We start from the raw sequence: 27,177 nt of genomic DNA, 5'->3' as shown, positions 1-27,177 counted from the left end.
ATGGCTGGAAGAGGGGGTCTTTTGATGCTGGAAAACTTCATAGGTGGAAAATTTTTACCTTGTAGCTCATACCTAGATTCCTATGATCCCTCCACAGGGGACGTGTACTGCCACGTGCCAAACAGTGGGGAAGAAGAGGTGAGTACGTTCAGTTGGAGGAGACTGAAATCTGCTTAGCCTGGCAGTGACCTATGGTACTTAGTTTTCGCGGAGCAAAGGGCTTTGCTAAATGTTAGCCGAAGGAAGATTTTTAGTTCTGAGAAGGTTTATTTTGTAGCTGGATATATATGATGTGTGGAACAGATCTCAGGTGATCATATGCAGAAGTGACTAATAATCTAGATAACCTCACACAGAGCCACAACTCTCAGACATTCCTCAGTGGCTGCTAGTAAAAAGTAGTATTTGTAAGAATTATCATATTACTAAGTGTTCCCTTTCTCGATCAAGTTTGCCTGAATTTGCCACTATATTCATGGATTTCCAGGAAACGTGTTACTTCACTAAAATAAACAAAATTTTTAAACCCAGGGATTTAACTTATCCTCTAGTAATTCTTCATGTCTTCAAATTATCTAGTAAAGTGAAAACCGATCATTTGAATGATGAAATGCAGAATCAAATTCCTACATATTTTTGGAGTTAAATTTAACATTACTTTTTCTTACTCAAAGGGAACACACACACGTTAAAACTTTTTTTCAGTGATGTAGAATTAATATTATTCAAGAGTTTTGTAAGATATTTAAGATCTATTTGATTAGTATCTCATTGCACTGAGAAAATAAATATATTTGAGGTGGTAAATGTGGCTGATGAATGTATACTCATCTAAAGCCTAATAGATTTTAATTTATTTTGTAAGGCACAAAGAACTAGATTATTTAAAAGATAAATGTAGTCTTTATATATGTTAACAAATAAGAAGTATATGCAAGGCGTTTTTTAAAAAAAGGTTAAGATATTTTCTCTGTTGTTAATAATATTGTAAATCTGTCTTGTATTAAAAAAAAACCTTTAGACTTCTGGATTAAAGTTTGCAAATACTGACTAGTTTGTTGGTTAAACTGTAACCCCCAGTTTTACCTGTTTCAAATGACCTGGGATTACGTGGGGAAAATCCAGCTTTATGTTTGCCAGGCCTCTCTGTCTGAGTCCTTTCTGAAATAAAAATGACAAGTACATCAAATTCAGGTGAAATCTTTTCTGCAGCTAATGACTCAGCCCTTTCAGATGAGACAAGAGAGGGATCAGTACACTGGCCAGTAGAGGAATGTGTATTTTGGATTTCCCAGTAATCTAGCTTGCAAACATGGCACCTCAAATCTCATGTTTTTCTGGCTTGAAGAATATGGTTGCCATGCAAGCTACAAGCCCAGTGTCCCCCAAAAGTCACTCACAGAAAGTGCTGCGATGCTGCCAACGGGGCTCGGACTCTCAGCATTTGCCTTGTGCTGTGCGTTCACTAAGCCGTGGAACAAAAATTGTCCCAAATCAGCATTGTAACACCTATAAATGAGACTCTATCATCATCCTTATTTTACGGATGACAACGTACTTGTGTCAGTGATCGCACATACACACACACAGGCACACACTTTGGTAGCATTTGCACTGTAGTGTTGCATTCATAAGCACAGATTGGGTTTGACTGCCTGGCTTCAAAGATCCGCAGCACCACTTACCATGTATGGTCTGAACTCAGAGCTGAGCCTCCCTGTGCCTCAGGCTCTTTATCTATAAAATGGGGATCATAATAACATCTAAACACACTAACATATGTAGAGCTCTTTGTGTCTAGCGTCGGTAAAAGCTTTCCAAGCATTAGCTTTTGCTGTTATTATTGTATATAGTGGATTAACATATGTTCTGTATTAAATAGACATAGGACATGTGACCGAAGACAACTTAGAAAATGTGACTGGACTTGAATTTTCTGCTTTTCAAAAAGATCAGAGTTTTACATGGACAATTGGAGGAAGACTAGATTTGACATTCAGTCTCCTCTTGTTGGCTGGCAGTAGGGTGTCCCTGAGGCTACAGCTTCTGGTGGAGATTTGAGATTTGGTTTTTGAGGTGAAACCTCCCAATTCCCAGAAACTTATAATTAAGATGAGAATCATTTTTTATACCTTTAGCTTATCTGAAAGTGACCTTGTTTACGTAAAGAAAACAGGAAGGCATGTAGATCAGATTTGGAGTGAGAGGGCAACTGAATTGTCCCTCTGATTGTCATCTGAATCAGAACTATATTCTCAGAACTGTCATCTTCTGAGACACAGACAAAGTAGCTGTCTAAAATTCACTAAAAAGTTTTTCTTCACTCAGAATTTCATGATGCGTCATTTTTGAAAATTTTACAGAAATAAACTTGCCTTTATAACATACACAGGATTGGAACAAAAACCCAGGGAAGCAAAATGTGAGTGATGACAGTCACAAGTTGTGTAATGATGCCTCAGTCAATTTTAAGAGAGGAGAAAGGCAGCAGTGGTTTGGCTGCTCAGTCATGTTCAACCTTTGTGACCCCATGGACTGTAGCCCTCCAGGCTCCTCTGTCCATGGGATTCTCCAGGCAAGAATACTGGAGTGGGTGGCCATTTCCTTCTCCAGGGGATCTTCAAGACCCAGGGATCGAACTCAGATCTTTTGCATCGCAAGTGGCCTCCTGCATTGCTGGTGGACTCTTCACTGACTGAACTACCAGGGGAGCCCTGGAGGGGCAGAAGATGCCCTGATAATTCATTCCGCCTGCCTGAACTGACCTTGCTCATATCTTCCCATTCATTGTTTGCTTTGGATTTAACTCTAAAACCCCAGTCCCCAAGCCATCTGTTCAAATTCGTCTCCAACAGAGGACCCTTCCACTGGGTGGAGCCAGGCAGAGGCCGGGACTGTGGTTATGCCATAGCAGGCCAGCTGTGGTCTTGGGAACTACAAAGACCTGGGTTTACATCCTGATTCTGCCACTTGTGAGCTGTGTGACCTCTGGCAAGTTACTTGAGCTCTCTGTGCTTCAGTTTGTTCACCTGTAAAATGGGCTTAACAATACTCATGTTACAGAACTTTAAAGAGTGTTTAATGAAATAATTTGTGCAAAGCGTTTAGTACCTTCCTTTATATTCAAAAAATAGTCAATACATAATATGGCTAGTCATTCCAAATCAGAATGACAGTCTGTGATTTCAAACTTTTAGACTTTATCAAGTATGTCAAAACTTCTTTAAGAGTTTAGAGATTTAGTACACCCTTAAGTTTCCTCTCTCATATGATATTCAAAAACTTCTGTATTTTGAAATTACTGAAAATGTATACCAGCTATTGAAATAGCTTCTTTCGATTATCACCACATTCTGGATAACTGGATTGAAATGGAGAATTCGGGGTTTTTTTTGTGGTGCCCTGCTTTGCTGGTTAAGTAAACAACACTTCCTGGGCAACTCAGCACTGCAGAGTGTCAAATATTTGGAAGTAGGCAAAAAAAAAGTGAGATATATACAGACCTGAGTTCTGGACTCATCCAACCCTCGAGTGGTTGTTCAGTTGCTCAGTCGTGTCTGGCTATTTGCAACCCCGTGGACTGCAGCATGCCAGGCTTCCCTGTCTTTCACCATCTCCTGGAGCTTGCTCAAACTCATGGCCATTGAGTCGGTAATGCCATCCAACCATCTCCTTCTGTCATCCTCTTCTCCTCCTGCCCTCAATCTTTCCCAGTATCAGGAGGATCTTTTCTAACGAATCAGCTCTTCACATCAGGTGGCCAAAGCATTGAAGCTTCAACATCAGTCCTTCCAATGAATATTCAGGATTGATTTCCTTTAGGATTGACTGGTTTGATCTCCTTGCTGTCCAGGGGACTCTCAAGAGTCTTCTCCAGCACCACAATTTGAAAGCATCAATTCTTTGGTGCTCAGCCACCTTTAGGATCCAACTCTCACATCTGCACGTGACTACTGGAAGCTCTTAGCTTCTGCTCCTCGAGAGCAACAGGGTAAGGTGACCTCTTCTGTTTGCTCCTGCAAGGTCGAAGCCGCGGTGGAGGCTGCCAGAGCAGCTTTTCCGGGCTGGTCCTCCCGGAGCCCCCAGGAGCGCTCACAGGTGCTGCAGCGGCTGGCGGACTTGCTGGAACAGTCCTTGGAGGAACTGGCCCAGGCCGAGTCCAAGGACCAAGGTGAGAGGGGTCTGTGCTGGCCTCTTCCCTCTCTCTCTCGCCCGCTGTCTAGTGGAGCCAGGATTAGTGCCCCGTCCTGTATAGAAATGCACTTACTCAGATTCTGCCCATTCACACCCTCCTTCCAAGTTGTCAGGGGATCTCTTGCCTCTTACCCGTATGAATGGAACTCAGGATTCTTTCTTCACGTGCCCCCTTGTGGGCCCATCAGGCCCGCCCACCCCATGCTTCTCATGGCCGTGGTAAAGCTTGGAAAGCCTGACTAGCCGAGGCCTCTGAAGGCTGAGGCTTGCAACTGGCCCACTTCTGCCTCGTTCTGATGGTCAGAGCAAGTCAAGGCTGAACCCAAGTTCAAGAGGCAGGGAAATAAACACACTGTTGATAGAAGGAACTACGGATTTGGGGAGAGGGGTAGAACATGAAGGCTGAGAGTGCAGCCCTCCATCAGTTCTAAATAGTTTCAAACCAAAAAAAAAATTTTGTCTTTTTTTTTTTATCGCATTGTTCATTTGTTTTTTTATTATATTTTTAAACTGAAGTATAGTTGCACTGCTACATTTAAAATGGATAACCAACAAGGACCTGTGGTATTGCACAGGGAACTCTGCCCAATGTTTTGTTGCAGCCTGGGTGAGAGGGAGTTTGGACGAGAATGGGTACATGTGTGTGTAGGGGCTGAATGGCTCTGCTGTGCGCCTGAAATTATCACAACTTCATCAGTCAGCTTTACTCCAGTGTAAAATAGAAAGTCAAAAGCAAACAAAACAAACAAAAATGGAAGTAGTTGATTTAAAACTTTGTGTTGGTTTCGGGGGTACAACCCAGTGAGTCAGTTATACCCGTCTGCACACATTCGTGTAGGTGTGTGACTGCACTGCAGATTGTCGTGCGTGCGTGTGCGTGCGTGTGTGTGTTGGGTGCTCAGTCATGTCTGACTCTTTGCAGCCCCATGGACTACAGCCTGCCAGGCTCCTCTGTCCATGAAATTCTCCAGGCAAGAATACTGGAGTGGGTTGCCATGCCCTCCTCCCGAACCAGGGGATCTTCCCGAACCAGGGATGGGACCCATTGCAGGCAGACTCTACCCCTGAGCCACCAGGGAAGCATATGTGTGTGTGTGTGTGTGTGTGTGTGCTCTGTGTGTGTGTCTGTGTGTCTGTGTGTGTCTGTGTCTGTGTGTGTGTGTGTCTGTGTGTCTGTGTGTGTCTGTGTGTCTGTGTGTGTGTCTGTGGGTGTCTGTGTGTCTGTGTGTGTGTCTGTGTGTGTGTGTGTGTCTGTGTGTGTGCTCTGTGTGTGTGTGTGTGTCTGTGTGTGTGTGTGTCTGTGTGTGTCTGTGTGTCTGTGTCTGTGTGTGTGCTGTGTGTGTGTGTGTGTGTCTGTGTCTGTGTGTGTGTGTGTGTGTCTGTGTGTGTGCTGTGTGTGTGTGTCTGTGTCTGTGTGTGTGTGTCTGTGTGTGCATGTGTCTGTGTGTGTGTGTGTCTGTGTGTGTGTGTGTCTGTGTGTGTGTCTGTGTGTGTATCTGTGTGTGTGTGTCTCTGTGTGTGTGTGTGTGTGTGTGTGTGTGTGTGTGTGTCTGTGTGTGTCTGTGTCTGTGTGTCTGTGTGTGTGTCTCTGTGTGTCTGTGTGTGTGTCTGTGTGTGTGTCTGTGTGTGTGTGTGTGTGTGTGTGTTAGTTGTTCAGCTGGTCAGTCATGTCTGACTTCTTGCGACCCCATGAACTGCAGCATGCTAGGCTTCCCTGTCCTTCATCATCTCCTGGAGCTTGCTCAAAACTCATGTGCATTGAGTCGGTGATGCCATCCACCATCTCCTTCTCTGTGTTCTCCTTCTCCTCCTGCCTTTAATCTTGCCCAGCGTCAGGGTCTTTTCTCAATAGTCAACTCTTCGCATCCAGGTGGCAAAAGTACTGGAGCTTCAGCTTCAGCATCTGTTCTTCCAGTGAATATTCAGGACTGATTTCCTTTTGGATTGACTGGTTTGATTCCTTGCAGTCCAAGGGACTCTCAAGAGTCTGTGTGTGTGTGTGTGTGTGTGTGTGTATTCTTTTCCAGATTCTTTCCGTTTATAGGTTATTATATTGAGTATAGTCCCCTGTGCCCTACAGGAGGTCTTTGTTGGTGATCTCTTTTATATATAGTAGTGTGTATATGTTATCCAAGCTCCTAATTTATCTCTTTCCCCTCCTTTTCCCTTTGGTAACCCAAGTTTCTTTCCTAAAAGCAAAGATAATTTGAAGGGCACACAGTCAAGTAATGTAGAAAGATTTCCAACATGTCAGTCACTGTTCCACTCCCAGCACAATTTCCCAATTTTTAAAACTGCTTCCCAGAAGTCATCGTAATGGGGTAAACATCTGTAAATCTTTGTAAAGATATGTTAGTATATACGTGTATGTATATATACGTATATGTATGCCGATGCTAAGTTGCTTCAGTTGTGTTCGACTCTGCAACCCTATAGACCATAGCCCACCGGATTCCTCCGTCCATGGGATTCTCCAGGCATGAATACTGGAGTAGGTTGCCATGTCCTCCTCCAGGGGATCTTCCCAATCCAGGGATCGAACCTGTGTCTCTTAAAGTCTCCTGCATTGGCAGGCAGGTTCTTTACCACCTGGGAAGCCCTACATGTATGTATGTACATACGTATATATGTATGTGTGTGCTGTAAAGTGGCCTAAAGTTAGAAAGCAGCTTGACTCCAAACCCTTAAGTAGAAAATGCTTCCTGACATGGCAGAGTCTCCTAGCATCACTAAAGATAACTAAGGGACAATTCAGGTGTGTGTCTAGGAAGTGCGTGGGGCCCGTGATGGTGAGTAAGGGCCACACAGCATCCTTTGGTGGTACCCATCAGCATTCTGCCACATGTTCATCTTAATGGCTCCACTGTGTGCTGAGGAGTTAATTAATATCATCACATGTTTCTTGGTGATGTGCAAACACAGATGTCTTAACACCCACTATTCCAACCCCTCTGCAGTATGTCCAAAGCTTGGTGATTCTGAATTGAAAGAGCTGGATCGGGTGAAGTGGTAACATCTGGAATGATGATAGCTGTGAATCGTTCAGTCTAATAAGCAAAGATTATTTGACTCAATTCTAACCACTTCTACTTCATCTTATAATCTCACATCTAATTATTTCATAGTCTTATTAAACCATCATCAACACTCTCTGTCATCAAGCAATGCCCATCCCAGGTTGGAAGGAACAGAAGCTGCTTCAGAGGGAGCTGGGACATGTGTGCGGGAGTGTCCCCTCCAGGTTCGAGGTGAAGTGCACTGAGCGCCTTCTGCTGTTGACGTCTTACAGGGAAAACCATAACCCTGGCGAGAACCGTGGACATTCCCCGGGCGGTGCAGAACTTCCGGTTCTTCGCCTCCTCCACCCTGCACCAGACGTCTGAATGCACGCAGATGGACCACTTGGGCTGTCTGCACTACACAGTGCGGGCCCCTGTGGGCATCGGTAGGTGCTATGCAATGACCGCCGGGCCGCGGGGGCACTTGGAGATCCTGGGTCAGCCCTGCAGAAGTGACCTAAGGGGACAGGCTTTAAAAAAGAAACTTATGCTTTATCTGAAATTTAATTGACGACCTTAAAAATCTAAATCTAGTTTGTTTGTGTCAAATTCCCTACTTATTCCTACATTGTTCTTGAAGAATCACAGGGAAAGGAATGACACTGAGAATAAATTCATAAACCAGGACTTTTTGTTCCTTGTAATTAAAAAAAAAAAACTTTCAGGAAAGTAGTGCAGTTAAAATCAGAGTGGGGTAAGTGTCACTTTTGTGTGCTTCAGTATTGTTATCTGGAAACTGGGAGAATAGGTTAATTTTGTCTATATATGTTGTATGTGAATTATATAAGTTAATAGATGTAGAGCACTTAGAACAGTGCCTGGCACTGTGATAAATAAGCCTTGACTGTATTATCTCTTATTTCTGTGGTACCTGCACTTCAGAAATATATGCAATGACTCAACATGTCCACTAGATGTCACTGTTTCCTGTGAGAAAAACCATCAACTGTCCATATTTTACTAGTTTCATTTTATGATAGGATAAAAGAAGATAGGTTAAAGAAAAGAAAATGGGACATTTTGCCACTTTGATTATCTGAACCCTTCGGAAGTAACATTTTCAAGGCAGTATAACAAAACTTTAGTATCCTTCTAAGAAGTATACTAATACATTATGCTGCAAAAATATTCTCTTACTCCCTGAAGAGCAGATTTTTCAGTGGGAAATTTAATAACATATAAAGCATGTTTACTTCCATAGCTCAAGTTTGAGGGTAGAGTATAAAATAAAGTGACTCCATTTATTTATTCATAACGTGGGTTTTATTTTTAAGCGTTTTGTGGTCGGAAGTCTGGATGGCTTCAGAATATTACGTGAAGACACATTCTAAACGTTATAGATGTTACTTAGCCAGCAAACCTATCTGGTTAGGACACAGGTGAGAACCTAGAGATAATTTATTTATTAAAAAATTCCCTGGGTTAGCTAAAATGGATTTCATATCTCAGGACCTATTTGCTCTTATTTATTACAAATAATTGTGAACAATTTAAGATCTTATGTCTCAATCCACAACCAATTAGAAAAACAGGTGGAAAAATTTAGAAGAAATAGTGCCTAGACCATTTAAAGATAAAAAAACATTGTTGAGACAGTGCAAAGATCAGCCTACAAACCTCAAAACTGATCACATTCTGAGACTGTTTGGGGAGAGGTGACAGTATTTTAGCCCTGGTACTTATATTGTTGTTGTTCATAAATATGATTGAGAGTCATCAAGAAAAGAGTAAGCTGTGTTAATATAGTTTTAAAGGTATGGCTGCCTGTAATATATTTTAGACTTATTTCTCTGAAATTCTACAGAAATTCTACAAAAGACAGGAGATTCTTTTGTGGAATTTTTTGAGGCATTGAAATTCTACACACGATTGGGATTTTGGAAGAGCAAGCTGACATTTGGTGTAGTACGAAGGAGTTTTCATTAGTAAAGCGTGTCTGGCTCATCTCTGAAGGGTGTGTCATTGCTGGCGATGCTTCTCTTCTCCTCTGTTAGCGGCTCTGATCAGTCCTTGGAATCTGCCCCTCTATCTGCTGACCTGGAAGATCGCTCCAGCGATCGCGGCTGGCAACACAGTGATAGCTAAGCCCAGTGAGCTGACTTCCGTGACCGCGTGGATGATGTGCAGACTCCTGGAGAAAGCAGGTAATCAGCGTTAGGGTGTCAGAGGAGAGGCACATGACTGGCTTTGGAGATGTACGTTTTGTAGGCTTCAGCCACTGTAGGGTTACTGACATTTTTAAGATAATGAAAAAAAAATTTTATGGGAGTATAGTCGCTTTGCAATGTCATGTTGGTTTCACTGTACAGAAAAGTGAATCAGATACACGTGTACATAGTGAAAGGGAAGCCGCTCAGCCGTGCCCGACTCTGTGCGACCCCGTGGACTGCAGCCCACCAGGCTCCTCCACTCCAGGCAAGAGCACTGGAGTGGGTTGCCACGTCCTTCTCCAGAGGATCTTCCCGACCCAGGGATCGACCGCAAGTCTCCTGCATTGTAGGCAGACGCTTTATCCTCTGAGCCATCAGGGAAGCCTTATACATACATACCCACACGTCTCCTCTGTTTGAGAGTTGCTTCCCGTTTAGGTCACCACAGGGCGCTGAGTAGACTCCTTGTACTGTATGGCAGGTTCTCATTATGTCTGTTTTACACATAGTGGTGTTTCCACTGGAGAGGGAAATGGCAACACTTTCCAGTATTTGTACCTGGAGAAGCCCCATGGGCCGAGGAGCCTGGCAGGCTTCAGTCCACGGGGTCCCAGAGTCAGACGTGACTGAGGGTGTGTACATCAATCCCAATCCCCTAATTCACCCCACCCTCCCTTTCCCTCCTGGGGTCCATACATTGGTTCTCTATGTCTGGGGCCACGGACATCTGAAAAGTTCTGAACAGAAATCTGCTCGGCAGATCCCGGGGACATCTTTGGTTATCTGTCTTCCTTAACCTCTTCTGAGAAGTGAAATCCCCTCTTCTGAGCGGATCCACGGGCTTTGGCTCCCGCTGCTGCCTTTATCCTTGCCCAGAACGCGCTGCTGTGGGACGGCGCTCCCTGCGGGGCTCCACGGCCGGAGCGCAGGACAGCGGCCCGGAGGCTGGCTACGAGAGCCCGACCCAGACGGTCTCCAGTCATCACTTTAAATCCCGCCTTGGCACCACGAGTGGGTCTTGATGAAAAGGAAATATTGCTAGATACCACTCTGATTTGCGTAGGTACAGAATGCCTGGGAGAAGCAGCCCATTTTCAAGAGAGTCGAATAGACACCCCCTCGTTTTCCCTGTGTTGGGACCCACTACCTCGCGGACGATGATGCGCTGTGGCTCCTTGTCTTTCTCTTGCTGGTGGTTTAATGGCCACGTGCGTTCCTGGCTTCATTCTGGAGTGTGGAGCCGACACCGGGCCAGGGTTGGAAGGTCACAGGCAGGAGGCTCTAGCTTGTAACCCACGAGGAAGCCCCTCACTGCGAGGCTCTGAGCTCACGTCTCCGGGCTGGAATGATCCGCAGCTGGTGGAGGGGAGCAGGCCGTCTCTCGGGCTCTGCTGTGCCCGCTTCCTTCCAGCCCCCAAAGAAGGTGCTTCCCTGCTTGCTCATGTCCATAGAGGGGGCAGGTTGCTAAAAGCCTGTCTCTCTGTCCTGAACACCTTTGCTCTCAAAGCAAAAACATACGTGTTGGCTTCCAGGATAACTGAGCCAGTTCCTTACTCCAGGGTATAGATGACAGGTTAGATGCTGCCTGTTTAGGGAAACTCATGGGGCCTCCTATCCTATGAAGGAAAGAGGCTGCCCAGCCTAGGTCTTTGGGTTGATGTCAATGGCTGCTCTGGACCTCTGGAAACATCCTTACTAGACTGGTAAGGATGAAGTGGACACCCTTACCTTCTTTGCGTCACAGAATATGTTATCCTTTCCTTACAAAGGTGACCGTGTTCTATACCTTGAATCTCTAGTATCTGCAAAGGTCCAAGGGGTTTCTTCCCTGTCTCTTGCCGCTGGTTCCTTGATATGAGACAGAAGGAGGGCCTCTGGTCTGCTGCATCCTGTGTTGGGAGGGTGAGTGAGGAGGTGGGGAGAGACCACAGAGCTGCATCCCGGAGGAGGCTTCTCTGTCCTAAAATCAGCTACGTCTTGATCTGTGAGGATCGCTCTTGTCTGACCACCCTCCCCTTTCAAATAACCCAGAACCCAGTCTGCATGAGGGTTTACTGTTTCCATTTATTTGCACAGCATTGCACTCATTCCTATGGGTGAATAAACCTGTTATACCAAGATGCTCCTTCCCTCCCTCCCCCTCTGGGCTGGCTTTTGCCAAACTCTCCTCCCCCAGCAAACACTGAGAGTGTGATGATCCAGTCACACCTGACGTGAGCCCTCAGTTTCTCCACTGGGATAGGGGTGTCAACCTCATCTACTTAATTCTGCTTAGAGCACTCTAAGAGAAACTTCCAGCTGTGTAAGAAAGCTAAAACCGCCTGCTAATGCAGTCTGGATATTGCAAGACCTAGCTCCTCTAGTCCTGAGTGTTCAAACAGACTTGGAAGATGAACTTCCTTTGAAATAAAAAATCATTTAAGATGTTTTGAAGTACACCACGAATACCTCTTTGCAAGTCTTAGAATATTTGTTTTTATCTTGGGTGCACCAAATGTTGGCCCTCATTCTTGAAGTGGCCACTGGTGGTAGGTTTCTGGCCCTTCCTGTTAATTTTTGTTCTGCTCTATTTAAGCTTAAAATTTTCCTTGTCACCATCCAGCCATATCCTGGCACTGGCAGGCCTCCCTTTGCTTTGCTGTCTCTTAGCTACCTACTCTGAGTTTTGGTGAATTGTTATTTGCCAATTAAACTGTCTTCTCTGTCTTATAACCAGAATCTCTTAAGGGTAAAGGGTGAATGTCCCTAGAAAAATTTCATTAATGTCTGGATCAAATGGCAAAATGGTTTTGAGAAATACAAGCCACTAGATACCTAACTCAATTTATTAACATTGGAGTTCAGGGAAATGTAATCAAAATGTAAATTCTGTGGTGTAGAAGGCACTCTGCCTGCTGAAATGAGCTCATTTTCCTGTGATGATAAATATGTGGTATTTCTATGTTTTCTCTCACCCTTTTAAAAAATGCTAAAATAAGCATTAGAAGTGATTTGAGCCATTTTTTTGCCTTCAGGATTCATAAAGGCCAACAGTCCACATTCTCTGGCTCTCAACTGTTCCTCTGAATACCAGGCAAATATCCACAAGCTTGATAGCAATGGAGATGCAGGACTCACGAGGACGTGAATGATGGGAAACTTTGTCCCTGTTTCCCCCATCATCAGCTGGCAGGACCTCCCCCTCACACCTCCTCTTTGGCCCAAGCCATGGCCCAGCTGTTCTCATATGGTGTTTATGATCCAGGATGCACTTGAGCTGGATTACAAACAAGTGTGCAGGCTGAATGCAGAGGTGGGGCCATCAGAGGGAGACTCTGCCAGACCACGACCTCCTTGGGGGCCCCCCTGGATGGGGCCTCGAGGTGGTACCGTGAAGCCTGTGCTCTGAGGGAAGGGCCTCTCAGTGATCCTGGATCATCAGTGAGGACTTATCGTGTGTACCTTGAGAGCATATTCTTGAAGAGGTGATTTTAATCCAAGAGAGTATGTCTAACTCAGAGCAAGGGAATGATGAGAGGAGCGAGAGAGCAGTTAGCTTACTAAAGAGCATTTCTGCATCTCCTGTTGTTCAAACCTGCAAACACAGGGAATATACTCAGCTACCTCCAGGAAAAACCCAAAGAGTTTCCTGGACGCAATCGATGGCACATAGATTTTTTTTTTCTGAACACTTAAATCTTCCCAAAGTCAGGAACCTTTCCTGAATTGGATACGGTACAGATCCATGCATTCATTGACTTAACAGTTACTTACTAACCAACACCTAATTTTGCCTTCTATTGGTTGTTATTTAACCCCGGGATTAAACCTGAGTCTCTTATGACTCCTGCATTGGCAGATGGGTTCTTTACCACTAGCACCACCTGGGAAGCTCTTATTTAACCTCACTTTGCCTCAATATTCTCATGGGTGATGTGAGGATATTAATATGATGTACCTCCCAGAGCTATTGGGAGATCTAAAGGGTGTAACCCACTTATAGTTACAGTTGATTCACAGTGAGCACCCAATAAATGTGAGCATTTACTGGTATCATCTCTTTACATTTTTATTTTTATTATTGCTAAAATTATTTTAATAACATATATATGTAGCATTATATCTTCTTTTCTCATTGATCTATTTTAAATATGATGCATTAAAAATATTTTTATAGGGATTTCCCTGGCGGTCTGGTGGTTAAGACCCTGCATTTCAAATGCAGTGGGTGCCAAGTTCGATCCCTGTTTGGGGAACTAAGATCCCATATACTGATAGCATGGCCAAAAAAAAGACTTTGAAAATTGAGTATTCATTCTATCTGGCAAAGTAGGCCATGGCATAAGGGGTACAACAGAGGGCAAAACACAGACCCGTGTCTGCCCTTGGCTGGTGCCCCTTCTAGTGGGATGTGCAATGAACAGGTAAATCCATAAAACACATAATGAATACATGCAGATTTAGGGCAGTGAGTTTTGTAATAGAAAAGCCTGGAGCACCTACTTGGGGGTGTTCTTGGACACTCAGTCTTAGAGGGTGATGGTGCATCCAGATCATGGGGAACCGGACCTTCAACTCAAAAGTCACCTTCCCCGGGGACCCTCCCTCTCTCTCCTAGGGAGGTAGCCTCTCTCTTTTCTGGCTTTTGCAGTGTGAATACGCCCTGTACTTAACCTTTGCTCTCCTGTCTCTCAGGGCCTGACCTGCCCGAGGGTATCTCTGCGTCCTCAGCCCCTGAGGCTTAGTCAATACTCTGGAATGAATTACGTAGGACGTTTAACCCTGCATTTTCTAGGGCAAAGCACCCAGAGAAACTCCACCTGGGGGCATAATACAGGCAGAGGATGCTGTCGTCTCTGCTTTGCTATTGACTCAGTTCAGTTCAGTTCAGTCCCTCAGTCGTGTCTGACCCTTTGCGACCCCATGGACTGCAGTACGCCAGGCTTCCCTGTCCATCATCAACTCCCAGAGTTTGCTCAAACTCATGTCCATCCAGTCGGTGATGCCATCCAACCATCTCATCCTCTGTCATCCTCTTCTCCCGCCTTCAATCTTTCCCAGCATCAGGGTCTTTTCCAATGAGTCAACTCTTCGCATGAGGTGGCCAAAGTACTGGAGTTTCAGCTTCAGCATCAGTCCTTCCAATGAACACCCAGGACTGATCTCCTTTAGGATGGACTGGTTGGATCTCCCTGAAGTCCAAGGGACTCTCAAGAGTCTTCTCCAACACCACAGTTCAAAAGCATCAGTTCTTCGGTGCTCAGCTTTCTTTATAGTCCAGCTCTCACATCCATACATGACTGCTGGAAAAACCATAGCCTTGACTAAATGGACCTTTGTTGGCCAAGCAATGTCTCTGCTTTTTAATATGCTATCTAGGTTGGTCATAACTTTCCTTCCAAGGAGTAATTGTCTTTTAATTTCATGGCTGCAATCACCATCTGCAGTGATTTTGGAGCCCCCCAAAATAAAGTCAGCCACTGTTTCCACTGTTTCCCCATCTATTTCCCATGAACTGATGGAACCAGATGCCATGATCTTAGTTTTCTGAATGTTGAGCTTTAAGCCAACTTTTTCACTCTCTTCTTTCGCTTTCATCAAGAGGCCTTTTAGTTCCTCTTCACTTTCTGCCATGAGGGTGGTATCATCTGCATATCTGAGGTTATTGATATTTCTCCTGGCCATCTTGATTCCAGCTTGTGCTTCTTCCAGCCCAGCGTTTCTCATGATGTACTCTGCATATAAGTTAAATAAGCAGGGTGACAATATACAGCCTTGACGTACTCCTTTTCCTATTTGGAACCAGTCTGTTGTTCCATGTCCAGTTCTAACTCTTGCTTCCTGACCTGCATATAGGTTTCTCAAGAGGCAGGTCAGGTAGTCTGGTATTCCCATCTCTTTCAGAATTTTCCACAGTTTATTGTGATCCACACAGTCAAAGGCTTTGGCATAGTCAATAAAGCAGAAATAGATGTTTTTTCTGGAACTCTCTTGCTTTTTTGATGATCCAGCAGATGTTGGCAATTTGATCTCTGGTTCCTCTGCCTTTTCTAAAACCAGCTTGAACGTCTGGAAGTTCTCGCTTCACGTATTGCTGAAGCCTGGCTTGGAGAATTTTGAGCATCACTTTACTAGTGTGTGAGATGAGTGTAATTGTGCGGTAGTTTGAGCATTCTTTGGGATTGCCTTTCTTTGGGATTGGAATGAAAACTGACCTTTTCCAGTCCTGTGGCTACTGCTGAGTTTTCCAAATTTGCTGGCATATTGAGTGCAGCAGTTTCACAGCATCATCTTTCAGGATTTGAAATAGCTCAAGTGGAATTCCATCACCTCCACTAGCTTTGTTCATAGTGATGCTTTCTAAGGCCCACTTGACTTCACATTCCAGGATGTCTGGCTCTAGGTGAGTGATCACACCATCGTTATTACCGGGGTTGTGAAGATCTTTGTTGTACTAGAGACAACCATTAACGTCCCTTCCCACCCCCATTCAAGCTACAGAAACTAACACAACATTGACAGCAATCATTTTGCCAAAAGAACCAAAAACACCACCCCCAAAACAAAGCAAACAAGCAAAACACTTTGAAGGAGAATCTCTCTGCAACCTGGAGCCCTTGACACGCTGAGAAGAATGGCTGTAACCGGTCCTGCTTCCCATCCAGGTGTTCCGCCAGGTGTGGTCAATGTTGTGTTTGGAACGGGGCCCAGGGTCGGCGAGGCCCTGGTGTCCCACCCAGACGTACCCCTCATCTCCTTCACTGGGAGCCAGCCCACCGCCGAGCGCATCACACAGCTGAGTGCCCCCCACTGCAAGAAGCTCTCGCTGGAGCTGGGGGGCAAGAACCCCGCCATCGTCTTTGAAGATGCCAACCTGGACGAGTGCATCCCAACGACTGTCAGGTCCAGCTTTGCCAACCAGGTGTGTCCTCCGTTTTTTTCCTCCCCCTTTGTTTTTTGCTTGTTTTTAACTCAGCAGCCTTGCCAAACTGCATCTGTGGCGTCACAGTGACAACCGGGGTGAGTAGGTCAATGCAGGGCTCTTTCAGTGAAAGGAGAATGGTTACATTGCGTTACTCTTTTGACTGTTCAATCTTAATGTCACTGGGAGGCATTGTGGCATCACAGCTCCTGTTTAGCAAGCTCTCCTTCTCCAGCTGTTCAGTTCCTCAGTCAGGTCCCCCGCTTTGTGACCCCATGGACTTCCCTGTCCTTCACTGTCTCCTGGAGTTTGCTCAAACTCATGTCCATTGAGTCGATGATGCCATCCAGGCGTCCCTGTCCTTCACTATCTCCTGGAGTTTGCTCAAACTCAGGTCTATTGAGTCGGTGATGCCATCCAACCCTCTCATCCTCTGTCACCCTCTTCTCCTCTTGCTCTCAGAACTTTTATGGGGGACCAGCCATGGCCCAAATAGTTGCTTTCTGGCTTCTCCATTCCTTTATTTATACCTTCCCTAGTCTTTTCTTGCCGTCCAAGAGTCCTGTCTCTTGGAAACTTCATTCTCTGCCCCCACCCAAAAGCACCTCAAATGCATTCACACACTTAGAAATAAATACTTGAATCAGTCTCAAGCAGGTTTCTTACCTTGAAATCATGAAGGAGCCTCGAACAACTTTGTATTTCCTGATCACTGGAAGAATTGTTGTGAAGATCCAATATCAGTGTGATGAAAATATTTGTTTATGTGACCAGGTGCCATCATACATACACAGTACTGACAAGTCCAGAATGTGGTTTGTCGACGGTTACATGTTATGCTCAGATAATAGTAAGGATGACCTTTCACTCAGAAACCTGTTGGTGCCTCTCCCTGGAACACCCAGTGTCTCTGTTTGGATGGCCAGTGTCATCTGAAACTTCACCTGAACAAAGCAGGACTTCTGATTTCCCTCCCACTCCTTTCCCCACAGTATCTCTGATTTTCCTGCCTTGTGTCCACCATTCTGAAGATGAGACTACCATCCATCGTGGGCTTGGGCCAGAAATCTGGGACTCATCCTTGTTCTAACCTCCTCTTTTCCTTAAACCTCCCTTACCTGCCAGTAGGTCCTGTTGGTTCTGTCTTTAAGGTATATCCTGCATCTTCTTCAGAGCATCTTTGCCAGTTTCTTTACACTTTTGGGGTCCCCTTTGCCCCTTTAAGAATCTGTTGACCTCAGTGGACTCCTTCCCCTTCTCTCATCTCCATTGATTCCACCTGGTCCAAGGTGCCTCCCCTTATCTGGCTGTCGGAAAAGCTCTCCTAACCTACTCTCATCCTTTCCAGTTCTGTTCTCCACACAGCTGCCAGAATGATCATTTAAAAATGTAGCTCCTGACCACCTCTTCTTGCTGCTTAAAGCTGTCCATGATCCTTTCATGATACTGAGGATAAAATGCAAGGTCCTTGTGAGCCTGTGAGCCTATAAGATGCTGCATGATGTTGCCTCGCTCCTCACCTCCTGCCCGTATCTCCCATGTTGCTCTGACCCCCAGCCCTGCCTCCACCCCCCACCCTCAGCCCCACTCACCTTCCTCGCTTGCCTCACACACTCCAAGCTCATTCTTCTGGCAGGTTCTCTACACTTACCACTGAGAATTCTGTACCTCTATCCATCTGGCTCTTTCACATCAATCAAGGGTCAGTTTAAACATTCCCTGTTCACCAGTGTCATCCCGGACTCCGTTTAATAAAAGGGAGTAAAAGTTCTCCCTCCCCACTCATTTCTACTCTTATCCTCAGCTTAGTTTTCTTGTATTGTTTTGGTCGTGGCCTGAAGTTGTATTATTTATTGAGCTTTATTGCATTCCCCACAAGACACTGTGTTCCAGATGGTGGAATTTTGTCTTGTTTACCACTGTTCCCCATTATCTAGCCCAGTGCCGAATCGTGGCAGACACTCACAAGTGCAGGGTGATCTGTCCATGGAGTGGAGCCCCCTGTCTTGTCCTTGTCCTCATGAGTCATTCTTGGCAGGGTGAAATCTGCCTCTGTACCAGCAGAATCTTTGTCCAGAAGAGCATCTATAGTGAATTTTTAAAGAGGTTTGTAGAGGCGACCAGAATGTGGAAAGTTGGTATTCCATCTGACCCATCGGCTGACATGGGAGCTCTGATCAGTAAAGCTCATCTGGAGAAAGTAAGTAAAACCCTCTGTGTAAGTTTCAGAAAGAATTCTTAAAATTTTTTTTTTTAAAATTTTGTATTGGGGTATAGTCAATTAACAATGTTGTGACAGTTTTGGGTGAAGAGCAGAGTGACTCAGCCACACATATCCATGCATCATTCTCGCCCAAACTCTCTGCCATCCAGGCTGCCATATGACATTGAGCAGAGTTCCCTATGCTGTTCAGAAGGGCCTTGTTAGTTTTCCTTTAAATATAGCCATGTTCCATGTACTAGGCAGGGCTTCCCTGGTGACTCAGATGGTAAGGAATCTGCCTGCACTGTGGGAGACCCAGGTTTGATCCCTGGGTCAGGAAGATCCCCTGGACCAGAAAATGGCAACACATTCCAGTATTCTTGCCTGGAAAACCCCATAGACAGAGAAGCCCGGCAGGCTACAGTCCCTGGGATAGCCACAAAGAGTTGGCCATCTATAGAGCAGGTCCTTGTTGATTATCCATTTTAAATATAGCAGAGTGTACATGCCCATCCCAAACTCCCTAACTATCCCTTTCCCTGGTCCTTCCCCTTGGCAACCGTAAATTTGTCCTCTTAAATCTGTGAGTCCAGAAAGAATTCTTATGAGGAGAGAAACTCAGTGCCAAGGCATAGCACCATCTTTGAAATGCTGTTAAATTACTACCCTATTCTTTTTTTTTTTTTTTAATTATGATCTGTGGGAAATTGTCTCTGGGTACCGAGTCTGAAAATGTTACAGATAGATACACAAATATAGTCAAGTTAAAGCAGCGCCTACATGACATAAATAAACTTAGGAAGTCAGCGTGGAGTCTGACTGCCATGGAGCCAGTCCGTGGAGGGAGGAAAGCAAATGTCAAAGCATAGAGGCCAGCTGACGAGAACGTTGTGGGCTGAGGGTGGCAGGCATTTCCACAGGTAAGTGTTCCCAGTAAGTCCTCAGGCAGTGAGGCTCTGCCTCTGGGTGATAGCACACGGGATTCTGGGAGCGCGAATCCAGTCTGCACAACGTGGACTTTAGCTGGTGCGGTGACTTGAGGGGTCTTCGTGGGAGAAGCCATTGAAGAAGGTGTTCTCTGGGTGCTTTGGGGAATTTGGGTCTTTAAGATCATTTCCATTTCCTGATGAGACTCCCACAATAAGTGCTAGAATTTTGGAGCTAAGAGGTCTCATTGCGAGCTATGGTAATGAAGAACAAGCAAGGGTAATGGTAGCACGCCCGCGTGGGTTAAGCGCTGAGGGACGGAGCCTTTACGCAGATTCAGCAGACTTGCTAATGTGAACGGTGACTTTCACGGTATTTTGAAGCGCAGATGCCCCCAGGTAGGAACGTGTAGTGTCAGTCTTCCCAGTCTCTTCTTACTTCTTTTGTTTTCTCAGTAAAATAGGAAGCAAAGTGAGGAGGGGAGATGGTGTTGAAGGTTTCAAGGAGGAGGAAAAGTTCAGAGACAGTCTTCAAGGAGATCAGGAGAGAGAGAAATGGACTTGAAGTGACTGTATTGTCAGCAAGGCAGCTCCAAGGGCTCCCCCCGGGCTGTGATCACTTGTGGTCACACTAACAAAGCATGTGGTCATTGATTTAAAGGAAGGCCGGCCAGCATGGCTGTGTCTTCCTCCAGTCAGATGCACCCCCACGATGGCAGGCCTGCGGGTGGCAGTCCCCAGAGTGCCCCCGGGGGACCCACAGCTGCGGACGGTCCCACCTTTGTGAAGCGAGGTGTCACCTGGTGTACGAGGCCCCTGGGTTCTCTCTCATCTGACTGTTCTGAACTCAGGGGTCCATGCTGTAAACCCACACATGCAAATAAGTGGTGAAAAATAACTTTTGCCTCTTTCCAATTGCTTCCTGTGGAGCAAAATTACCTTTCCAGGAGCTTCTTTCATTAAGCTCAGGCTGTGTGCCATCTGTATTTAGTCGCTTAGCTGTGTCCAACTCTTTGCACCTCCATGGACTATAGCCCACCAGGTTCCTCTGTCCATGGGATTCTCCAGGCAGGAATACTGGAGTGGGCTGGATGCCCTCCTTCAGGGGATCTTCCCAACCCAGGGATTGAACTCAGGGCTTCCACACTGCAGGTGGATTCTTTACTGAGCCATCAGGGGAGCTGAGGCCATGGCACCATCTAAGGTCCCCTGTGCAATTCACCAACTCACCGGAGACTCAAAGCTCTCTTCATCAACTCAGCAGAGAAACTGTGTTTCTATCCTAGGCACTGTCATAACCATTGAGTTCTCCAATGAGGGGAGGTACGTCAGTGAAGCAAATCAAAGCATTTGACTTTCCTGTAGCAGTTGAATGATGTGTAGCCCCTCTATGTGTGTGCACGTGCACGCATGCACACACACACACACACAAACTGTCTTGTGTGTGTGAGAGAAACCGACACCATTCACAGACTCCTATTGGTAGTTACGACTTTTCTTGGCCACATTCTGATTATTTCTCCCTTTTGCCCCATATAGTGAACTCGGACCAAATAGAGACTTGCTGGGTTTCCCCATATTGTCGCTCCTCTGAGGGTTAATGCAATATTTGCGATGTTCAGTGTATTCCTGCTGGCTCAAAGGGGCCCGCCCTCTCTTTAGCCCCCCACCCCCCACACCCTCCTGAACCCCACCACAGGCTCTCCTCCAGGCATCTCTGCTCTCCAACAACAAGCAGCCTCAGGCTGAGTGAGCTACGCTACCCGACGTGGGCAACAGGACCTTTGTCTACTGAGCCCTGGTTCCATTCAGAGGAGAAGAGTGAACAAAGCCAGCTTCTGACCCTGCTGTTGTGATGTTCAATGGCTCAGTCGTGTATCCAACTCTTTGAGACCCCATGGACTGCAGTACACCAGGCTCCCCTGTCCATCACCAACTCCTGGAGCTTGTCAAACTCATGTCCGTCGCGTCAGTGATGCCGTCCAACCATCTCATCCTGTTTCCCCCTTCTCCTCCTGCCCTGGGTCTTTCCCAGCATCAGAGTCTGACTCTGTGGTGCCCTTTGGATGATGCCTCATGATGACCGGACAGTCAAGAGGGGGCCACTTAAAGTCTGGTTGTGCTAAGCTCAACCACACTGCCCTTTTAAGATATCTGTCTTGAAAAGAGGGTACCTCATGGGGTTGCAAAGAATCAGACATGACTGAGCGACTTCACAAACACACATACACACACATACACCTAAAAAAGTTCTGAGGTTCTACTGGAAGATTGTGGTGTTAAAAAATTTTTTTCACAGTTAAAAACTTAAAAATAGTATTCATCATCAGCCATTTATTTTTATATTTTAGGGAAGAGCAATACAGATGGTATTTCCGTTATCCTCCTGCACGCAAAAGTGCGGGTGGCTATGGGGTTCCCCTTGTTTTGTGGTTCCACGGGCAGATCTCTCAGCTCTGCTCGTGGTCACCCCCCCACACACTCAAAGTCTCAGAACCATCCTGGTGAGGTTCAGAGGGGCCCTGGACACCCGCCATCCTCACTGCTCCGCCCAGAACATGTGTGCCTGGATGCCAGGAGTCGCAGCTTTGCCCTCTGGGTCTCTCAGCACATGAAGCCCTGGAGGGGGGCTTTGACAGCTCACGTCTTGTGAGGGGACCCTGTGTGTCTCTGCCCTTTGAGAGGGAGCCAGGCGAAGCAGCTCGGGAAGCGTATGTGTCTCTTTTTCAGGCTGCGATTCTTCTCGGTTCAGCCTGCCAAACCTTGGTCTGGGATCGAGGAGGCAGCAGAGGCTCCACGGATGGTCGTGTTTGCTCCCCTCTCACCAGGAAGCTTTGGGGGCTGTGAGTCCAGGGCAGGCCGGCTGCCCTCTTGGCGTTCCAACCCTCCTCTTCTGTAGGAGATCTCTATCTTCTCCAAACCAGCTTAGCCACGGGATCTTTGTGTCCACCATACTTCTGTGGGATTGTCACAACAGATGGAGAGGCGGTGACAGAAGAATCCAACGGGAGCACGTGACGAGTGCTCTATATGGCAAAGGGCTCCTAGGTGCAGGTGTGGCTTCCCAGGTTCCCAGGGGAGGCAGGGGAAATGGCAGGTGATTTTATCCTGGGGGATGCAGGAATGTCTCCCTGGTCTGTTTCACAGGGTGCTTTTTGCTTTTACTCTCTGGAATCCTCCCCTACTTGACCGTCTGGAGAATCTGGCTGTAGGCCAGCCTCCCAAAGATGCAAGAAACTAGAGAGAGAGAGTGCTGGACGTTGACAGTGAGGCTGGAGGAAGCACAGATGAAGTTCATGGGTTTATCCCCCAGTAAGGCCAAGCTTTGGGTCTAACTAAGGTCCACTCTTTTATTTTATTTTATTTTAAACCAAAAACATTTTGTATTGAGGTAGAGCCAATTAGCAATGTGGTGACAGTTTCAGGTGAGCAGTGAAGGGACTCAGTCATACATATACATGCTTCCATTCTCCCCCAAACCCAGCTTCCTGTCCTCCTTTGTCAGTTAAGAAAGCTGATGTACGGAGTAGGGGACATCCTTGCGGTCTCACAGCTCGTGAATGTCAGATTATGCATTCTACTGTCATCACCACCATCACCATCAACACAGACAGCAGCATCTGACCTTCAGAAGTTTTACTGTGTGTCAGGTATCATGCTAAGGACTTTACGTATATTATCTTATTTAGTCTTTGCAAGAACCTGTGAAAGAGGTGGCACAGTCAATGGCATTTTTCTGATGAGGAAACCGAGGCCGAGAGCATTTGAATCCCTCAGCTGGTAAGGACCTGAGGTCAGAGCACTGCTGGGCTCCCAAGCCCACTCTTCCAACCTCCAGGCTTTGATTTTTATGTCCAAAATGACTAAGCGCTGACTATTCTCTGCTCTCTCGCCTCAAGGAAAGGTCTTAGAGGAATATTTCATTCCGTTTTATATCACCTTTATCAGTCACAAGGCTGTTTTTCTGAGCTAGGAGTGTAGATGTCGTTGTGTCATCTGGGGATATTTTCTCTAGAAAAGAAATTCAGTTTCATGTGAATCACCTTCTATGCTAAATTTGATGAATTTGCAATTTGAAAACCGACACTTCCCTTCACATTTTATTATTCTAAAAGCTTCAAAGAGAAAATTGTGTAATTTTGCTTGGACATGATCATCTGAAGGCAGAGCACTCCTTGCACTGTTTGAATCGCTGCTGGAAGTCCTGGCTCTGCATCCAGCTGGGCCTCTGGAGACTCACCTGCACACACCCTGTTCACACAGAATGCTGCCTCTTGGCATCTTTTAATTAACGTGAGCATGCTGCTTCAAAAGGGGCAAGAGAGTAGGAGAAAGAGAATTCTAGCTTTACTGTTTATCAGCCATATGAACTATGTACCCTTTCGGAGATTCACTTATGTCATCAGCAAATAGAGGACAGTAATATATAGCTAATAGAGTTTTGAGAGAATTATGTGAGAATGTGTTAAAAGCACTTATCCACATGCCTGTCTCTTAGACATTAAATACACAACTCTCCTGCTCTTAGCTGTGAGGGCTGACTGGCCAGATGATGGTTAGGTCTTGTCTGCCCTCAGGCTTAGCAGCTGAGTGAAAATATCATCACCCTTAGATTTTGTGGGGGGAATAACTTTACATGTCTTTCCTGTGCATGCATGCTCAGTTGTGTTTGACTTTGCGACCCCATGGACTGTAGCCTGCCAGCCTCCTTCATCCGTGGGATTCTCCAACAAGAATGCTGGAGTGGGTTGCCATTTCCTACTCCAATATGTCTTTCCTAGGTGCTTGAAAAATATTGAATTTTCTCTGTGCTATGTGAAGACAAATGATAAGTTGTTACTATGTTTTTTTATCTGCCCAGGTCAGAAGTTACATCAAGAAAGCTCGCCTGGAAGGGGCCCAAATTCTGTGTGGTGAGGGAGTGGATAAATTGAACCTTCCCCCCAGGAATCAGGCAGGGTACTTCATGCTTCCCACGGTGATAACAGATGTTAAGGATGAGTCCTGCTGCATGAAGGAAGAGATATTTGGTCCGGTGACGTGTGTCGTCCCCTTTGATAGTGAAGAGGAAGTGATTCAAAGAGCCAACAGCGTTAAATATGGACTGGCTGCTACTGTGTGGTCAGGCAACGTGGCGCGTGTCCACCGGGTGGCCAAGAAGTTACAGTCAGGCTTGGTCTGGACCAACTGCTGGCTCATTAGAGAGCTGAACCTACCTTTCGGGGGGATGAAGAGTTCTGGGGTGGGCAGAGAAGGAGCCAGAGACTCTTACGAATTCTTCACTGAAGTCAAAACCATCACTGTTAAACACTGACCTCAGCCAGCGCAGAAGCTGATGCCTGGCTGCAGAGACTCAGTCGTCCGGTGTGGTGAAAAGAAACCCCTGCATACATTTCAGCCAAGTCTTGACTCAGCAGAAGATTCTCTCTATAGCTTATCCTCTGTACCTAGTATTTTTACTGACTGGTGAAAAGATGCTTGCTCTTTTCAGTGAGGAGTCAAAGAAGAGATCTCTGAATAGGAAGGCATACAAAGGAAGCCACACAAACATTGGGCTCCTCCTAAGTTGTGTTTTCATTGTATTTTTTCATCATTTTGATTCAATTCTTAAAAATTCACAGATAATTAGTTTCTTTTTCTCATTTGCAAGTATATGGTAAAAAAAAAAATCTACGAAGCCAAAGAGAAACATATCACCATAATCTCTAACTTTGGGGAGATTGCAGAAATGGTCTCTCCATCCATCAGCCACTGGCATAGCTCATTAGTAATTGACTGTACCTCATTATGCAAGGGTGCTTTGAATGTTGATGATGTAATTTATGTGGGATTTGTCAGAGTAACCATATATGATAGGCCCTACTAAATATATCTTTATGAGGACAAAGGAAAATGAAATAATGACTACTTTTGGAAGAAACCCAGAACAAGGAGGGTTTGATATTTTCCTACTATGGAGTCTAATCAATTCCAATTCAAAGTGTAGTATCTCAGGACACTTAAAATTTTCAAATACTGTATGGCTGAGTCTCTTTGCTGTCTACCTATAGCTATCACAGAATTGTTAACTATACCCTAGTATAAAATGAAAAGTTTAAAAACTTTACTAATCTTAAAGGAAACAATAAATGTTAAACAATTTTACCAAGCAGTCACCTTCTTCATGAATTGTCCTTTATTCTCATCTTCATCCTCTTAGGAGCGTAGACTTTTTACCGAGTGTCAGTGATACTCTTAGCTCTTTTTTCCTGAATCTCCCAATGTTCAGAGGAGAAATCTGAGATTTACGGACATTAAGTAGCACATTCGAGGTCCCACAGATGATGTGGGGAAAGGAAGGACTTGAATCCAGGGCTCTCAGACGCCATACCCTATGATCTCTGGCCATTTCATTCTTACCTTGGGTGTTTCAGAAAAATGAAGTCCTTACGGCTTCCGTGGTGGCTCAGATGGTAAAGAATCTGCCTGCCACATGAGAGACCCGGGTTTGATCCCTGGGTGGGGAAGATCCCCTGGAGAAGGGCATGGCAAACCACACCAGTGTTCTTGTCTGGAAAATCCCATGGACAGAGGAGCCCGGTGGGCTACAGTTCACGGGGTCACAAGGACTTGAACACAACTGAGCAACCACCACTTCGCACTTCAGTGGTTTGTAGAACACATCGTGTTGGGTCTCGCCGCTGTGTCTCCGTCCTGCTTTGCCCCTCCCTCCTCTCTCCTGCCTCACTCCACTCAGCCATGCAACCCAATCTATGCAGCCAACCCTTTCCCAAGTTCTGGTACGGTCCTTCCCACACTAACCAAAACTATCTGTTCACCTGTCTCTCTTCCTGATGGGACAGGATTTCCTCCCCTCTGAAGTCTCAGATCACAGCCCAGTGCCCGGCTGTGCACAGAGGGTGCCCAGAACGAGTCACAAGATGGAATGAGGGCTTCCTGGGGCCCCAGTGTATTGGTTGCACGATGTATGGGGGATCGGGGCAGGCGTACAGAATAATCTGTATCATTTTATGTAGGATTTGGCATATGTTGGCTTGTTTACAAATGCTGAAAATGACAAGTCCCTTTAAGGTCACATGGTAGTGTCAGGTTATACCTGGTTCTTAGCTTCTACCTTCTGCCCCCTCTCTTTCCCTCTTCCCTGGCTAGGGTCCCTTGACCTTGATCAGGTAAGTCTAAGACCAATTCTGAGTGTCAGCAGGAAGAAATTCAGTAGCTCCAGTGTCTAAGAATCTACATCTTCACTCTTGTAGTTGATCTGGCCCAAGCTTCATCCTTATTTCTAATACCTAAGCCCTATCTTCAGTCTAAATTCTGACAACTGAAGCTCTTAGCTCCTGGTGCCTGAATACCCATCTCCCAACATGCTGGTTTTCTGTCCGGGAATCTGTCCTCCCTGAAATTTGGAGTCAGCCCTGTCCAGGATCTGGATTCTCCTTGTGGAGGTGCCTGCCTCCTGCCGACAGACACCCTGGGGACCATTTCCCTGCTTCTGGGTCTCTTGTGGTCTCTAGAAGCTCCCCTGGGCTCACATGGCAGTCTCATGGATGCAGATTTGACCAAAGGCTGTTCTCCCTCAACTCACCACTGCCTTGGTTCTCAGTTCTTCAAACCATTAGATACAATGTCTTAGCACCCCTGTTAGACCTTTCCTCATCAGTTCTGTCCCAAGTGGGTGAGTTTAGTTCTAAGACTTTATCCTTTTCCAGCCATCTCATACCAGCTAAGGGTACCATATTTGTCT

At 45.8% G+C, this 27,177-nt stretch overlaps 1 protein-coding gene across 2 annotated transcripts; it reads left to right on the top strand.

The window, feature by feature from the left end:
* ALDH8A1 (aldehyde dehydrogenase 8 family member A1) lies at positions 1-25,584 on the top strand. Of its 2 annotated transcripts, none has more exons than XM_061130213.1 (6): positions 1-138; positions 4,024-4,171; positions 7,484-7,639; positions 16,048-16,304; positions 18,343-18,504; positions 24,295-25,584. In XM_061130213.1, exons 1-6 carry the CDS (start codon positions 1-3, stop codon positions 24,745-24,747), a joined length of 1,314 nt encoding a protein of 437 aa, XP_060986196.1. In that variant the 3' UTR covers positions 24,748-25,584. The 2 variants fall into 2 exon arrangements, with proteins under 2 accessions (XP_060986196.1, XP_060986197.1); XM_061130214.1 differs by lacking the exon at positions 18,343-18,504 and adding an exon at positions 9,248-9,397.
* Positions 25,585-27,177: the final 1,593 nt, after the last annotated feature.

Source organism: Dama dama, chromosome 26 (assembly GCF_033118175.1).
Source record: "Dama dama isolate Ldn47 chromosome 26, ASM3311817v1, whole genome shotgun sequence".
NCBI lineage: Eukaryota > Metazoa > Chordata > Mammalia > Artiodactyla > Cervidae > Dama > Dama dama.
This window is presented reverse-complemented; position numbering and strand designations above follow the sequence as displayed.